Source organism: Tetrahymena thermophila (assembly GCF_000189635.1).
Source record: "Tetrahymena thermophila SB210 genomic scaffold scf_8254645, whole genome shotgun sequence".
NCBI lineage: Eukaryota > Ciliophora > Oligohymenophorea > Hymenostomatida > Tetrahymenidae > Tetrahymena > Tetrahymena thermophila.
Genome location: NW_002476413.1, coordinates 385329 through 402037, shown reverse-complemented (window position 1 = coordinate 402037; position 16709 = coordinate 385329). Strand labels below are relative to the sequence as shown.

Here is a 16709-nt window from a genome sequence, read left to right as displayed (position 1 = left end):
TTAAGATGAAAAATTATAAGTAAAATATATTTTTTAAGAAATTAATTGCAGGTAATTTGGCACAAGCTTAAATAAATTATACTCAGATGAAGTTTTTGTTTTTAATTTAACTTGTCCTTAATACATTAAGACTTTTGGTTTTATTTATCTTTAATGCAAAAGTAAAAAGTATATAAATCGTTTATCCATTAAAATTTATTCAACATTGATAATAGCATTTTTCACTTGGAAGAAATTTTATGTTGATAATATTAATTAACATAATAAGCTTGTAAAGTTGGTTTTAACCAAGTAAAGATTGATAAAATTTAGCAAAAGCAAATTTTAATTTCTTAGATATTAAAAGCAAATATAAAAAGTAGAAGATTTAAAAATTACAGCTTTCATTTAAAAAGACTTCTTATTTAAGATTTGTAAGTAATTTAACTGCAAGATGAATGCTGTTCATGTCAAAGTATTTAAACTTACTAAAGAAAATATTTAAAAAAAATATGATTCACCTAGCTAGGAATTAGATTTTGTTCCTGATTTTAAAGCTTTCATGAAATAAAGAGAGCCTTATAACAATTATCTTTATTCTAACGAGCACTACTAAAAAGTAAATATAAAATACCCAGTTTCTCCATCATCACCTAAGACAAGTTATAAAAATACAATCTCTCCACTACAAAGCCCTATTTTATCAGAGCCTAGCCCTCTAACAAATGTTTTCTTCCATCAGCAAGAAAATTCAAATTCAAAAAAATAAAAAGTAGAATTAAATAATTTTTAATAGTAATAATTTCAAGCCTCAGATTAAAGCTCCAATAAATAGAATAATTAGCAGCATCAGAATCTAAATAAAAAGGATTCATTCTTTGCAATTCACTCTAGAAGTCTAAACCAAAAATTCTAGTAGCAATAGCAGGGCAATTCCTTAGCTCAGTAAAGAATTTAATCCTCTCCTAAACTAAATATTTCAAGAAATTCTTAATCGCCATTAAATTATTATGAAAATTCTTTATGTTCTTAATCATCTCCTTAAATGCTCGGATTGAACTCTCACCCATAACTAAATTAAACTAAAATGCTTTATATTAGTAATAGTTTCAAGCGTTAATAAACTCCTCTTTAAAACATATTAATTTAACAAAAAATCGAAACTTAAAAAAAGATCAAAACAGAAAAATAATAATTAGAATAGTCACTCAATTTCTTGCTATAAGACAATGACAAATAAAACTACTTAAGTAGCAAAGATTTGACAAGTTTACCTTTCTTAATAAATCAGCATGCTAATTAAATTCAAGTTAGTGAAAATCACTTACTCACAAATAGTTAGATGAACAATAACTATTCTTAGGAATTAAATAGCAAAGAACAAGAATTCTAATAAGAAGAAGAAAAATCTATCCAAACTTTTACGTCCCGAAGGAACCTTTTCATTGGTAATAATATTTGCAAAAAAGGTAGACCTTAAAGTTCTAAGTTTACTCATGAAAAAAGCTTAGAAGATTAAAAAAATAATAATTTAAATGTTAGTATTCCATATAAAAAATAAAATCAATTTATTGTAAGAGGATTCTAATTAAAAAAATCCTGAATTTTTTATTTATGAATTGTATATTTATTTATCTATCATAGAGTTATCAATAGTTTAAAGTAATAATTTAGTATTAATTACCTAAATAAGTTATTGCCTTTTTGAGGTTCTATTTTTTTCAAGTTATAGTAATTTATTTATTTATTTTCTCACCCAATTTAAAACTTCTTTTTCAATCCAATTAAAATCTCAAAATTTGTTTTAAGTATTCTGTTTATATTAAATTTTTATAATTGAATTAAATAATAACTCGAATAAAAAGCTGTTTTCTTACTAAAATAAAATCATTTATTTATTTAATAAATAAAACTAAGTTTTATATAAACTAATTTAAGTAGTTAAAAATGCTTTTAAAAAATTAAATACGAATAATTGTTGTTTTCTATCTTAAATAAAATCATTTATTTATCTAATAAATATAAAATAAAAGAATGTAATGATTATAGTTTACTGCAATCTAAATATAAAACTTTTAACAATGTTTTTACTTTTTAAAATTATTTTGAATTATACAAATGATCTCTTTTATTTAAATGATTAGCTACTTTTTTTATAAGTAAATTTTCTTAGTTATCTATATTGGCTTCTGTTGATTGAGAGATATTTATTTAAATTTTGGTAATTATAATTATATTTTATGTGCAGATTTGTGTTTCAAATAACTTTAGGGATAACTAAATAAGGTAATCAATCTTTAAAAATAGTTTTTATTGAGTAAAAATAAGTAAATATGAAGAGGATAGGTAAATAAAATTCGAATAAGTATGCATAGTAATAACTTAGATTTAATTAACTAAAGAACTAAAGTATAAAATTCATAATAATTTTTAATATATTATATATATACATAATAACCAGACAGACAGAAATTTACAATAAAATTTAGATATTTATTTTTATAAACTACTTACATAAGTATATATGTTTATTTGTTTGTTTGTTAATTATATTTTATAATAAAGTTTTTAAATAGAATAGAGTTAATTTAATCAAATTATTCTTCTTTATTATTTGTGTGAATATTATTTAGAAAAATATATCAGTAAATACTAAAATCAGTTTGTAATTATTTTAAAAAGACTTAGAAAATTAAGAGATTCATAGATTTTTTTAGATAGATAGATCTATGCTTAAAATTTGTTTGTGGTTTAATGTTAAGATATTTTTATTTAAAAATTATAAACAACTTATCGATCAAACGAATGAATCAATATAGCTAGTGATACTGATTTTGGTTATTATTATGGAAATTATGAATATCACTAAAAGCAGCTTTTTATGTGCTAATTTCACTTTAAGCGTAATTTCCTTAGTTTTTAGAGCTTATATCATCAGTGTTTAAAAGGGTTAGATGCTTCCTATGGATTTTATAGTTAGAGTTTTTCAAATTGCTATTATTATTGTTATTGTTAACATTATTAGCACTGAAATTTCTAGAGTGCTAAGTAGCTGAAGAGGTAGTTGAGGCTCCACTTGGATTTTATGCAATTGGATATGGTATAGATTTATTATTTTCGTTGAAAATAAAATTGTTATTTTTTGGAGGTCTTACTCTCTGGTTTGTAGTATTTGATGCAACATAATTATTTAGCTATAATTAACCTTATTGATCTTCAGGACAATTTTGTATATTTTAGGTATACTCATGAGATTTAACTGGTATCTTTTTATTTGGATTTGTTGTATATTATGATTAGGCGTTAACTATTTAAGAATTTAGGCAGTTATTTAACTATTGATGCAATTAAAATTATTGCTATAGATTTTAGTAGTTATGATTTTCAGATTAACTTCTATTGTTGTTGTTGTTGTTTTGTAATTACTGTTGTTACTGCTGAGTTTAAGAATTTAAACCACCACTTTGACGCAGACCATTATTTAATTAATTACCTTTTTGAATTCTTTCTTCTGTATTTTTTTTGAGTGGATCGTTTTGCAACACCTCTTTTATTTAATTGCTCAATATTTACAAATCATCCAGCTAAATCTCAACATCATCCAAAGAAGAGAATTCCATTTGCTAAACAAGTTTAGCTGCATTTTTAGAATTTGAATAGCTTCCAAGATTCTCATTTAAGCTTTTCAGCTCACCAGGTCTCACTTAGAGAGTCTTGCTAAAGAAGTCATTTAACTTTTTTTACTTATCATTTTAGTTAAATTTAAACAAATCTTAAAGTCCTTTTTAATATGCACTACTATGAGAGGATGTTGTGCTATGAGCAGTAGTTGCATTGAAGTTTGTGGGTATTAGGTTAGTATTATTGCAAGTATTTTAGCTATTTATGCTTAGAGAATTATTTTTTCTAGCTCCTCCTGCACTCATTGGTACTTTTAAAGAACTTTGCTAAGATTAATTAGTATGATTAACACTCAACTAAGAGGGAATTGCTAAACTTTTCTACCTTTGCTAGCTGCTACTAGTATTGTTATTATTGTTGTTATTACTTGAAGATGTAGGATAAATTTATTAAGTTCTTAAAAATAGCTACTTTTATTCAGAATTACTGTTACTATATTTACCTGGACTTGCAATCATAGAAAATTTATTAGATGCAGGTTGATTATTATGGGAAGAAGATATCTATGTAGTTTGTAAGAATCTCTTCTTTTCTACTTAAGATTAATTTACATTATTTGAGGTTGTAGAAGAGTTGTTTTATGATGTGATATTATTATTAATATTGTTTTTACCATTAAGGAATTTAAAACTGTTGTTATTTGGGTTATAACCATTCTAATTACTGTTGCAGCTTGAGTTATGATTCTATTAATCGTTATTAATACTTCTAAAAATAGGTAAATTATTGGAAAAATTGCTATTTTAACTCATTGTACTGCTAGGAATAGTGTTATCTTATAGATTACTAACACAAGAATTTAACCCTTAAACTATAGTGCTGTTTTGTTTACGATTTTTAGTGGAATTTTGACTGTTCATTTAATTATAATTATTATTAAGTTTAGGGATATACTCTTAATATTAAATCTATGGATTTGCTGCATTTTATATTTATTATTATAAACAATTTTATTGAGCTTTACTATTGCTTGAATTTTAATTCTAATTTGAAGATATGTGATAAGATCTCGATTATTGTTTTTTTGGTGAACTTTGATTTTATTGCGAGTGTTGTTGGTTTTAATTTTAATTTGTACCAGATTATTTCTTTAGGTTCTTTAGCAGATCTTGATTATTGCTCTTTACAATTAAATTTTAATAAGTTTATTACTGCTAATTTTACAAAATTTATTGTTTCTTTTATTAAAGAATTTGTTGGTTCATTAGTTATTCTTTCAGGCTCTTGTTGGCAAGACTATTATTTGTGTTTTAAACTTTTGTTGATAGAGGAAAGTTATTGCTGCAATTGCTTAAATTATTATTATCCCTTGATTTATTATCTGCCTCAATAATGTGTTTGGGGTAATTTGCATTATAAATGTATACTTCATTGGAATTTGCTTTGGGTTTCTAATCGTTTGTTTGGTTTTCAGGATCTATTAAAATAGATAGTAAATTATCATTATTTTAAAGTGAGTTTCTTTAATGATTACTGTTATTTTAAAGTAATTAAGGATTTTATTTTTATTGAGAGCAGATTTGAGAAGCTAACTGAGTTTACCTATTTGCAAAGTGGTGTGATTAATTTGAATCCTCAACATCTTGAATGTAAGGATCAATGTTATGATGATTTGAAGTATTTTATGTATCTTGAGATGATAAAATAGCAAATTACTATTATTAAGTCTAAGCTGCATTGAATAATTCATTTTAATTGAAAGTCAATCTAAAATCTAAAGTAATTTATTGCTACTTTGAAGTTTACTACATTTAAGTCTGAGTATTTTGAGATGCCATTGTAGGATTATTTTATTAACTGCCTGAATTGGATTAATTTAAATGTTTATTTGATACAGGTGTAAATTGTAGTATTGAATTGTTTGCATTCTGATTGTTTGTATTTTGTGTTTAATGTAATAAAGACTAATTCAAATTGTTTGATGCATTAGCTGAGGAGTTAGTGAATGATGAATTTCTCTTTTAATTTAATAGATCTCCTTTGTTTCTACCAGGATGACTGTTGTTTATATTACTGTTCATATTTACATTGTTAGAATTAATCGAAGTAGATGTCATGTGAGTAGTTGTGCTATTATTACAGTTCATTCCTGTTTGGTTTACAACCGTAATGTTACTGCTGCTTCCTTAGTTTTACTATTGGATCTATGATGAATTATGCTAGGCAATATTTCCGTTAATGCTGTTATTAGGATTAAACTCATTTGAATACCCTCTGTTAGATAAGTTAGATATGTGAGAAAGATTGTGGTACTTGCTTTAGTTGAAAGGAGATTATTATTAAATCTGATTTTTGCTATAATTATTAGTGCTTTAATTACAATAATTGCTATTATTTGAGCTGCTATTCGGTCCTTGCTATAGATTAGAAGTTGTGCTTAAAAGATCTTCTCTTAATCCTCCCACTTTTTCATCTCTCAAAAAAGGACTTATATTTCCAATCGTTGAAAACTTAATATCTCTTCTTAATTGCTCAAATTCTTGTGAAAGCTTCACCTAATCAAAAGTATTATTGAAGTGTTGTTACAATTATCCTTACTGCTATTACTACAAGCAGTGTTATTGAGATATTATGCTTTGTTGTATAGACATTGGTTTATTTAATTCCGAAATGCAACTTTCTTGCAATAAATGAGAACTTTACTGCTATTAATTTGCTGAATTCTAATAAATCTATGACTAAATTAGTTATGAATTCTTAGATTAATTTAGGCTATTAATGTAGCTATTTTTCATTTTTTGTATGAATTCATCTATATTATTAATAAATAATCTATTAAAATTAATTTTTTGATAAAATAAACAAATAAAATTAATTCTCAATTTAATTAAAAAAAAATTTTATGTTGCTCGAAATATATTTTATCCATTAAAATTTGATTAATTCTGAATAATATTTAGGTTAACTCAAGATAAAAATTAATTTAATTTTGTTTTTTTCATCAACAAACAACAAAATGATTACTCATTTACTTTAGTTAGTAAAAATTATTTAAATTAAAAGATTAACCAGTTTTTTGATAAATGAATTTGTTTTATATCAGCAACAATCCTATTTATTCAAGTTTTAATTAAATTTCCTTTAAAAGCTTAAAATATTTTAATTAAAAAATGTCTAAAAAGTTTTTAATCGAAATCCCATCAATTATCATAGATTTTATTTATTGAAAATTATTGAAATTGCTAAATATTAATTTTTGATTGATAGATAGATAGATACCTTTTTCACCAAGCTTTTTAGTTAAGGTCTCGACTAAAAATGTCTACTCTTTGAGCTTAGCAAGATACATTTCTTTCATTGTACTCATCTTTATAGTAACGAATAAATAAGTTTTTATTTAAAAAATTAATATTTACCTCGTTTCGAAGTACATGCATTTACTCATTTAACATATTAATTTATGTGGAAGAAGCAGCTTCTTGATCGTGTTTTTATTGTAAATTTAATTATTTTTTTTCAGCAGAATTTTTCAAGGAAGAATTTTCATTGGCTTTATTGAATGAATTCTAATTTTTAATTGGATTTGAATTAATTTAAAAAAAATGATTTTAATCTTCATAAGCTGGTTTCTTTTGTGCATTTAACTTTTGTCCATACAATTCTTCTTTCTGTTAAACATTAAAATTAAATAAATTAAATTAAAAATCAAATTTTTTGATATGAATAACTTAAATTAGCAAAAGAAATTTGTTTAAATAGATAATTTATTTATTGTTTTAATTTATAGGGCTCTAAATGACTTAAAAATAAATAATCATTAAATTTTAAAGATTTAAAATCAACAAATGAGCTTAAGCTTCAAATAAGAATGCAATATCCATAAAAAGTTCTTCGATTAAATATTTAATTCAAAAATCAAGCATTTTTTATTAACGGATTTATACTAAATTTTCTAAAATATCGTTTATATTACCAGAGTTTTAATATTTTGATGAAGGTAGAAATTCTCTTTTTCTTATTGTTTTAAAGTGAAGTTTAAACTCTCTATTTCCTTTTTAAGCTGAATATTCTCAATAGCAGGATCAACTTTTATACCTTCCTTATCTTATTCTTGAACTCCATCTTAAATACTGCTCTTTTTCATAAATTGCTTTTGATTAACTTATACTGAATTCTGTTTGGTATTTTGAGTATCTTTATATTAATCTTCTATAATTTAATTTTATTCTTCAATCAAGATAACTCCTCCTGCAGGAGCTATACTAGCTTATTTCACTTTATTTTTCTAACTAATTTAGCTGTTGTTGCTTGTAAAAATATCAGAAATTTCATTGCTCAAGGATTCATCAAGCTCAAATTCTTCGAATTATATTTAATTATCTAATCTGTTTGTTTCTAAATATTTTGATTATGCCAAATATTTTGATTTCTTTTTAAAATAATCTTACAATTATAAGATGACTATAAAGAGAAATCTATGGAAGAACTTAGAGTATTTATTTTAGTAACATTTACACCTATTTTTATTAATCATTTAACTTAATTTTATCAAATTTTTATTTCTTAAGTTTTATAAATCTTAGATTATCAACTGACAAATAATTTTTACTGTATGCTTCTTAATCGCTTTCTAAACTTTCATTTATTTCTGAGCTCGATTCCTGTGCTTCTCTGGCATCTAAAAATAAGTTTATAAATTTAATAAAAATGCTTAAAACAATATTTAAATTGAAGATAATACCATCAAAAGCACTCATTTTTATAATGCTTTGAAATATTAAATTGTTGAAATGCTTTTTCTAAAAAAGAACGAATAAATAAATAAGCAAGCTAAAGTATTTTTACTGAAATTTGGCTGAAACGCATTATTTTGCTTTAGAATACAATCTATGACATGCGTGTCCATCACAAAGAATAAAATGTTAATTCAAATAAATAATATATTATATTATGTTATGGTAAGCTATTTTAATTTCTTTAGCCTCTACTTACTTAATTATATATGAATGATTGATTAATTATTTATCTTTATATAATTTCTAATATTTCTAGTTATTTGACTAATTTTTATTTGTTGTCAATATCCCTTTCCTTCAAATTAATTATGAAATTAAACAAGGTCTTAATTTTTTATTAACAATATTATTCATTGATTGATTCATAAACTGTTTATAATTTTTTTGATTTCTTAAATACAATTATTTCCTAATGAAATTGAATTTAGTATTTACTTTACCTAAATACATTTGCTTTTAAATTTATGAATTAAATTACAAAAATAAATAGCAAATCCTTAATTATTTTTAAAAAATAATATTTTAACTTGATTGCTTTCTTTTTTGTTTGTTTGTTTATTGCTTGCTGAAACTGAAGCGAAATTAAATTTAAAAGCATTTTCTTTTAAATTAAAATTAATTTAATTACAATTTTTAAATTTATAGATACTTTTATTTGAAAATCGATCTTCAATATTTTTAAAAAATGGTTAAATATCTAAAGAAATTACAATTTTTAAATAAAATTAAGTTAAATTTCAACGATATTTTGAATATTTAAATTTCTGCTAAATTAAATATTAAAAATGAATATTTAATAATTTTAAAAAGACAAATTTTTAGTTTTTAAAATTAAACTTAAAAAAAAGCAATAAATTAAAAAATAAATTTATAAAAACATTTTATGATTGTAAAATAATTTTTTTATTATGAATTAAATCATTTATCATCATCGTCATCTTCTTCGTTCTACTATTTGAAATGTTTTTAATATTCACAAATTTATTTATAGAGCTCATTTAACGAAGCAAAGTTTAGATTTTCAAGCTTTTAAATTAGTTGATCATAAGTGTCAAAATCAAATTAGTTATTTTGTATTTTTTCTTAGTAGAACATGAGAGTGAGTAGATTTGAGAATAAGCTCAAAATAATTTTATTATTAGCCAAGACAGCTTGCTTACATACAGGTTCAATGTAATCTATCAAATTGAAAATAGCTAATTCAATAATATTTTATACATTTTTTTCTATGTTCTCAAAAGATTAATTAAATCCTATCTTTTTTAAAATTTCTATTAACTCTGGTTTTGTCTGTACAGAGATTTAATCTATTAATTGATTCTAGCTTCTCAAATTTTATATAAAACTTTTATAATTTTCTTGTTAAAAATATTCTGGTAATAGAGGAGTATAAATTGGTTTTATACGATTAACATGTTATTAAATCATTATCTATGATCTTAATATTAAATCCTGCATTTGCATCCTAGAACATATGAAATGAGTGCACATAAGTAAGATCAAAGATTTCTTAGGTGTTTCTCCTAGCTAATCCAATATTGATTAATCGTGAAAAATCTTAATCTGTCTCCATATGTCTTAATACTTTTAAGGGAATATAGAGAGGAAAACTAGTAAATTGTGAACTAAAATCAATCCTTTCTATTTTTCTCTTTGCTATGAAAACTATTTTGAAGTACTATCCAATTCAGAGTCACTAAAGTGCTTCTAAATAGTTTGCTAATTAGTAGGGATTACAGGTTTATCTGTAACGAGAGCCTAGTCTTTTAAATTCTAGTTATAAGAACTAATCCCACAAACTTAATTCAGCTCTGAGCTCCTGAGTAAAGGATTTTAATTTATAGAACTATTGTAATTTAAGCATTCATTATTAGCAACCTTTTTTAATTTTTAACATAAATATATATATATATATATATATATATATAATACAAATTTAAATTACTAAAATTAATAAATAATAAAGTATTGTTAAATAGAAATTTTTTTATAAATATCTATTATTAACAAACAGTATTTATTTATATCTTAAAATCTGCAAATAAAGAAAGAAACAAATTTTTATTAATAAAATCTTACTTAATTCCAATCAAAACGCTTTTCCTCATCTTTTTCGAGCATTTTTAAAAGCAGTTCTTTTACTAATTTCGAACGCTTTTAATTTTCTGGAAAAGTCAGCTAAGCCTGCCAAACAACTTACTTCAACTCTTCTAAATCCTCCTTTTATGATTCAAAAGGATATTTTTTAAAAAGCATGTAATACAAGCAAACACCTGCACTCCAGACATCAGCTTTTTTCAAATCGTAATTTCCACCATTTAAAGCTTATGGAGACATAAATATTGGAGATCCAACATAAGTGTTTTTAATATTTCCAGTTTAAATACGCTTAGCATACCCAAAATCTGCTATTTTTACTTAACCTTTATTCAATAAGATATTTGCAGGCTTTAAATCTCTATGTGCTATATTATTTTTATCAAGCACCTGCAAAGCTGAAACAATTTGCTTAAACAAATCAAGACATTCTGCCTCTGATATGTAAGGACGGCTTTCAATATATTATTACAAATCTCCTCCATTGCAATATTCACTAAATAAATAAATCTATTAAAATAAGTAAAAGATCAAATTAATCATTCAGTCTTTAAATGAATTTTTTGTAGAAATGCAAAAAACATTGCAAAAATGCTTAATCTGAATAAATTATTAAGTGAATAACTCATTTACATTGTGCTTAGTTTGAATAAAATCATAGCATTCTAATATATAGGGATGCTTTGTTGTAAATAAAATATCTAGCTATCTTTTTATGCTTTCCTAATCTTTCTCTGAAAAATTTTGTGTCATATCAAAAATTTTTGCTGCTACTGTGAGCTCATCAGTCGATCTTTTCGCTAAATAAACTGTTGCTTGAGTTCCTGAGCCAAGTATATTTTCCTTAGAAGTAAATATATAATAATTTCCTACTTTTTTGATTTGCATATTATTATTCATCAAAGGTTTAACTAAATTAATTATATCTTATTCTTTTATTCTATAAAAAATTATCTAATAATTTGAAGTTTAAAAGTTAATTTTTTATTTGGATTAGATATAATAATCAATCAGGTATTTCTTATATATTAATATTTTTTAAAAATGATACTAGCTAAAACTGTATTCATTTGTCATGCAATTAAGTAGTAATACTTAATCACGTTTATAAAATTTATTTATCTTTATGATAAGCAAATTTTTTAAATTACGAAAAGAACTAGCTACTTTCGTAAAAATTTATTTAACTTATAAAACCAAGTTAGAAAATAAATAAGAAAAAATCTTCTTAAAAAAACTTAAAATTCTAATATTTCTATTGAAATTAATTTTGCTTTTATTTAAATAAACTTAAAGCTAATTAGTATTTGAAAAGATAAACATATCAAAATTAATTCAAATTTAACTTAAGATAAAAATTAAGTTAAATTAGCTTCTCTTTGACCTTAACAAATTGACGATTATTAATTGAAAATTCATTAAAAAATTAGAAAACTTGGGATTATTTTAGTTTATTATATTTGAGATAAGTACTCTAATTTGAAATTTGAAATTAATTATATTTAATTCAAGGTGATAAATTTAAAAATGGTCTTACAACCTTAAATATTCTTTAATTAAGACCACTCCTACAACTAATTAATTGCCCACTTTACCAGTCTTAAATTTTTTTTTAAATAAGATATAAGTTCATAATAAATTTCTTAATTTTTTTTAATTATATTAAATTTCTTTATTTACTTTAATTATTTTAAATTTCTTTATTTATTTTAATTATATTAAATTTCTTTTACTCAATCATATTAAATTTTCTTTACTTAATAATATGTATTTCTTTATTTATTTAAAATAATCATAGTAATTTTCTTGACTTAATCATTACTTAATCATATTAAATTTATTTTATTTAATCATAATAAATTTCTTGACTTAATAATATTAAATTCATTTTATTTAATCATATTAAATTTATTTTATTTAGTCATATTAGATTTATTTTATTTAAAATTGTTAAATATCTTGATTTATTTTAATCATATTAAATTTCTTTATTCTAATTTACATATTATATTTATTTTTGATTGATAAATTATAACATAAATAAAAAGATATTTGCTGCTTATTAAAGCGAATAGAATAATTTTTTAGATTTTGTTTCATTCAAAAAACAATTATGATAAAAGGAAAATGTTTTAAAATTGTTTTTAAGCTCCAAGAATAATTTAAAAGCAGATAATAGAAATTGATTTAAATTTTTTTTATTTTTAATTATCACAAATATATTGGTGACATGTAAAAATAATACATACAGAATAAATCTAAAAAATAAACAAAATTTGAATTATTTTATTTTATTTAATACTTTTTTTTCTCAAACAAGATTACTTTTTTTTTGGATTTAATTTAACTGTAATCTTGCACAATTTATTTAATTAAAATTTAATTTGTTGAAAATAATTTACTGATTTATTCGTTTGTCTATCTGCCATTTTTTTTTTGAAATTATTTTTGTAATAATTGAAAGAACAGCATGTACCTTATTTTTTGCTTTTTAAAAATTGAATTAATTTAAAATCTTGTTTTTCCATAAAAAGTTCTTTTTTAATATAGTGTTTTAAAAATTGCCATCCAGGCGAAATGTTTGGAGGGCGGAAGAACAGGCTATAGGTAGATTTTTTTTTCTCTACCTATTGGCCCATAAACGCTCCGATTGTAAATTATCTCATAAAAATTATCATTTTCTAATTATTGCTATTTAAGCCTTAAGAATTTCTTTTTTCAATTAACTATTAAATCTAATATATATTTGAAAATTAAAAACCAAAATATAAGTTTATTTATTTGATTAAAATATAAAATAGAGTAAAGTCACTTTAATTATTTTTTCTTTAAAATCCAAAGAAAAATATCTTAGATTTAATAATTTAAAATAAAATTTCAAAACTATAGAGTTGAATAGAGTCAAATAGTTTTTTTTAATTTTGATTCGAATCCAATTAAAAAAAAAACTCACTCGATAAAATTTTATATTTATTATTTTTATAAAATTTTATTCTGCAAATCGTTGACTCAAGTCTTGAGAAGAAGAAGATTGTATTCCTAGATTCTGATAATTCTTTTGTTTACTTTTATTTTTCTCTTATATTTTTATTTTTCTTTAGATTTTGAATGATAAAACATTTCTTTTATTTTTTATTCAAAATAAATTAGGAAAAAATAAATAAAACTTAATAGAAATATAATTTTTAAGAAAAAATTATTAAGAAAAATCTCATGAATTAATTATATATTAATTTTTAATTCATTATGTAAAGAGTTTTCTATAATTTCTCTCTTATGATCTCTTTATTATCTTCTTTAAATTTCTTCCTTAATTATTATTTTTATCTTCTTAGTAATAATATATTATTCTAATTAATTCTTAAATTCTACTTGAGTTGCTAAGCTTTCTAAACTAACAAAGATAATCTTATAAATTAAGTAATAAAGATAATGATTTTAAAGCAAGTCAACATATAAAAAAAGAAAGAAATTAAGAAGAATTTAAAGAAAATTAAGATTTTTAATTAATATTTAAGTATTTAAGTCTAAAGAAAGAATAAAGTATCATAAGAAATTATAGACGAAGAGGAAGATTGGGAGTTTGAAGATTTAGATTAAACTCATTCATTCTTAAAATTCAAAGAGATATATAGATTTTTGCTTATAATAACAACTATTATTTGAATAAAAGTTGTTCTAAAATCATGATACTCTAAAATGATAAAGCTTTATTAATATTATTATGATTATTATTGGAAATTTATTGATTTCCACTCAAAAAGAAATTATACTTTAGCAACCCTCTTTTTGAGTCCTTCTCAAACCTATTTACTAGCTATTATGGAGATTTTTAACTGAGCTACCATAGTAAAGCTCATGCTAAGATATAGTGGCATAATCTAAAATATATTGGAGAAAGTACTATGGAATATATCAAGTTCAATAATGGATATTTGGTTTAACCGATTGGAGAAAGTAATTTCATTGAGCAATCTTTTTGAATTTTCCTAACTACTCAGCGGCTACTCTCTCTTATAATTAGCATTTACGTATTAAAGAAGGCTAAATGGGTGTATACTAATAACTGGAGAGGATAGTGCAAGTTATCAAACATGGATTATAAACACAAATAAATTAACCTAAAATAAAGATTTAACACAAATAATTGCAGATAAAAAATAAACACATAAACCATCAAAAATCGATGAAAGCATTTAAAAAATAGAATAAAAAGAAAGACAGGAAACAAAATATAAGTGATGCATTCTATCAATGAAGCACATTTTATTTAATCAATAAAAATAATTTGTTTGAAAAATACTATAAGAATGATTTATTTGTATTTAATGTGTGTATAAATACTTATCTATACTGTTATGTTATTTAATATAATAATAATTCAGCAACTTTGATATTTTAAATAAAAAATATAAAATACTAAAAAATGTAATTTAATAAGGATTAATTAATATTGTATATCTTCATAAAGCAATTTACAGAAAAAACCTAAAAAGTCTAGTTTACCAAATTTTTTTTAAAAGGCAATCGTTTTTCTATTAGATATTGAGTTATTGAAATATCTCAAAAATTAAATATGTTTCTTTGACTTAAATATTAGAATTTAATGGTGTAAAAACACAAAAAAATTTACATTTATTAAACTAAAACACAGAAAGAAAATAGATATTTTAAATTATAAAAATAATTCATCTAAATAGCTATTAAGAAAAATTTTTATTGTTATTCTATATTAAAAATTTAATCAATTTTATGTTAGTTAGTCTCTATTAGCTCTAATAATAATTTGTATTATAAAAGGCAACTAAATCAATATTAAAATATGTTAATTTAAACTTGTATCATTATTTATTTTCTCAAAAAAATCATGAATTATAAAAATATATTGAAAATGGCGTTTATGTTTAATAAAATCTTTTACTATATATGTAAAGTTTTATAAAAAATTGTAAAAACTAATAAATTTAATAATACTTAAATATTAAAATCTTTATTATATAACTAATACTTTATATAAGCATTAACAATTATAATACTTTAAAAGAGACATTTTTCATTTATTAATTAATAAAACAATAAAGTAGAAGAATAAATAAAATTAATTATTAATATATTTTTTTTAAATATAGATGGTAAAAAAATAAGTAAAAGGAATTATAAACTTTTTTTTTCTACTTAAAACAAAAAAATTCATTAATTAAGCTACAAAACAAAAAAATTAAAGTGATTTTAACTAACAAATATAATATAATAAATAATTTATGAATAAATAATAATATTAACGATTCAATAAGCAAAACAATGGCTAGCTTGACTAAAGAATAGATTTTTAAAAAAATAATTTAGAATCGCGCCTACAGAGAATAAATACTCGCTGAAGAGCAACCAAATTTTGAATAAATTATTAAATAAATTAAATAAGAACATCTGTAAAAGTAAAAAAAAAAAATAGATTAATCTTAAGAGGGTAAGAAAAGCTAATAAGCTCAAGGTGACTAGTCCAATGAGAATTAGCAAAAATATTCTGAATTGATTGAAATCTGGAATAATATTAATTAACAAATTAATGGTCTTGATGCAACAAAGGTAAATATTTCACCTTTACTCTAGTTTTTCCACCAAGCCTAGGCACAAATTACCTAAATGACATCTACTGATATTTAAAGATCAAATGAAGCTTTTAATTCCCTTTAAAGTCTAAATAGCTCTTAATTGCCAGATAACATTGTAGCTCCTTAAGTCTCCTCGGGATAGGCTAATACATAAATTGCCTAAATATAACAGTAAGCCAATTCAGAAACCCTCTCTAGTAACTAGACCATAAACTTTGAAGGAAGTAGCAGTGAATCTACTTTTTAACTAGCCTAAGCCTAAAACAATCAGCTTAATTAATTGAACTTATTAAATGTGGAGCCAATTCAAAATGCTAGTGATATTAGCAATTCCTCTTAGAATTCCTTAAAAAGTCTCATAACACAACTAAATGCAAGTAATGTTTAACCAATCGAAGAAGAAAAAAAAGATGAACAAAATTAATCTGAACATGAACATAGTTAAACTCAAGATTGATAATTTATATTATAATATAAACTTTACTAAACTAAAATATTTTTTTTAACTTGAAATACTATTATATTAATATAAATATATATATTTTTTTTTTGTATTATCAATTAAATCATATTATTTTACTAATATATTTAAGGCTTGAATTAT

The 16709-nt window shown here is 22.2% G+C and overlaps 5 protein-coding genes across 5 annotated transcripts; 3 read left to right on the top strand and 2 right to left on the bottom strand. All coding sequences in view use genetic code 6, as the record gives it.

Annotated features, from left to right (window-relative positions):
- Positions 1-304: 304 nt before the first annotated feature.
- On the top strand, positions 305-1582 carry TTHERM_00128880 (hypothetical protein; the record flags this gene model as incomplete). The annotated part of the gene is made up of 1 exon (XM_001016369.2): positions 305-1582. The coding sequence occupies exon 1, from the start codon at positions 434-436 to the stop codon at positions 1580-1582; it is 1149 nt and encodes a 382-aa protein (XP_001016369.1). The 5' UTR covers positions 305-433.
- Positions 1583-2789: 1207 nt separating this feature from the next.
- TTHERM_00128890 (hypothetical protein) lies at positions 2790-8506 on the bottom strand (the record flags this gene model as incomplete). Its single annotated transcript, XM_001016370.2, has 8 exons — positions 2790-5077; positions 5135-6412; positions 6880-6967; positions 7017-7268; positions 7574-7995; positions 8049-8117; positions 8210-8278; positions 8446-8506. 8 exons carry the CDS (start codon positions 8504-8506, stop codon positions 2790-2792), a joined length of 4527 nt encoding a protein of 1508 aa, XP_001016370.2.
- An 808-nt stretch (positions 8507-9314) lies between these two features.
- On the bottom strand, positions 9315-11393 carry TTHERM_00128900 (kinase domain protein; the record flags this gene model as incomplete). Its single annotated transcript, XM_001016371.2, has 3 exons — positions 9315-10274; positions 10476-11003; positions 11127-11393. 3 exons carry the CDS (start codon positions 11391-11393, stop codon positions 9315-9317), a joined length of 1755 nt encoding a protein of 584 aa, XP_001016371.2.
- Positions 11394-13601: 2208 nt separating this feature from the next.
- On the top strand, positions 13602-14159 carry TTHERM_000128899 (transmembrane protein, putative; the record flags this gene model as incomplete). Its single annotated transcript, XM_012797682.1, has 1 exon — positions 13602-14159. The coding sequence occupies one exon, from the start codon at positions 13602-13604 to the stop codon at positions 14157-14159; it is 558 nt and encodes a 185-aa protein (XP_012653136.1).
- A 1635-nt stretch (positions 14160-15794) lies between these two features.
- TTHERM_00128920 (hypothetical protein) lies at positions 15795-16562 on the top strand (the record flags this gene model as incomplete). The annotated part of the gene is made up of 1 exon (XM_001016373.3): positions 15795-16562. The coding sequence occupies one exon, from the start codon at positions 15795-15797 to the stop codon at positions 16560-16562; it is 768 nt and encodes a 255-aa protein (XP_001016373.1).
- Between the last annotated feature and the right edge of the window lie 147 nt (positions 16563-16709).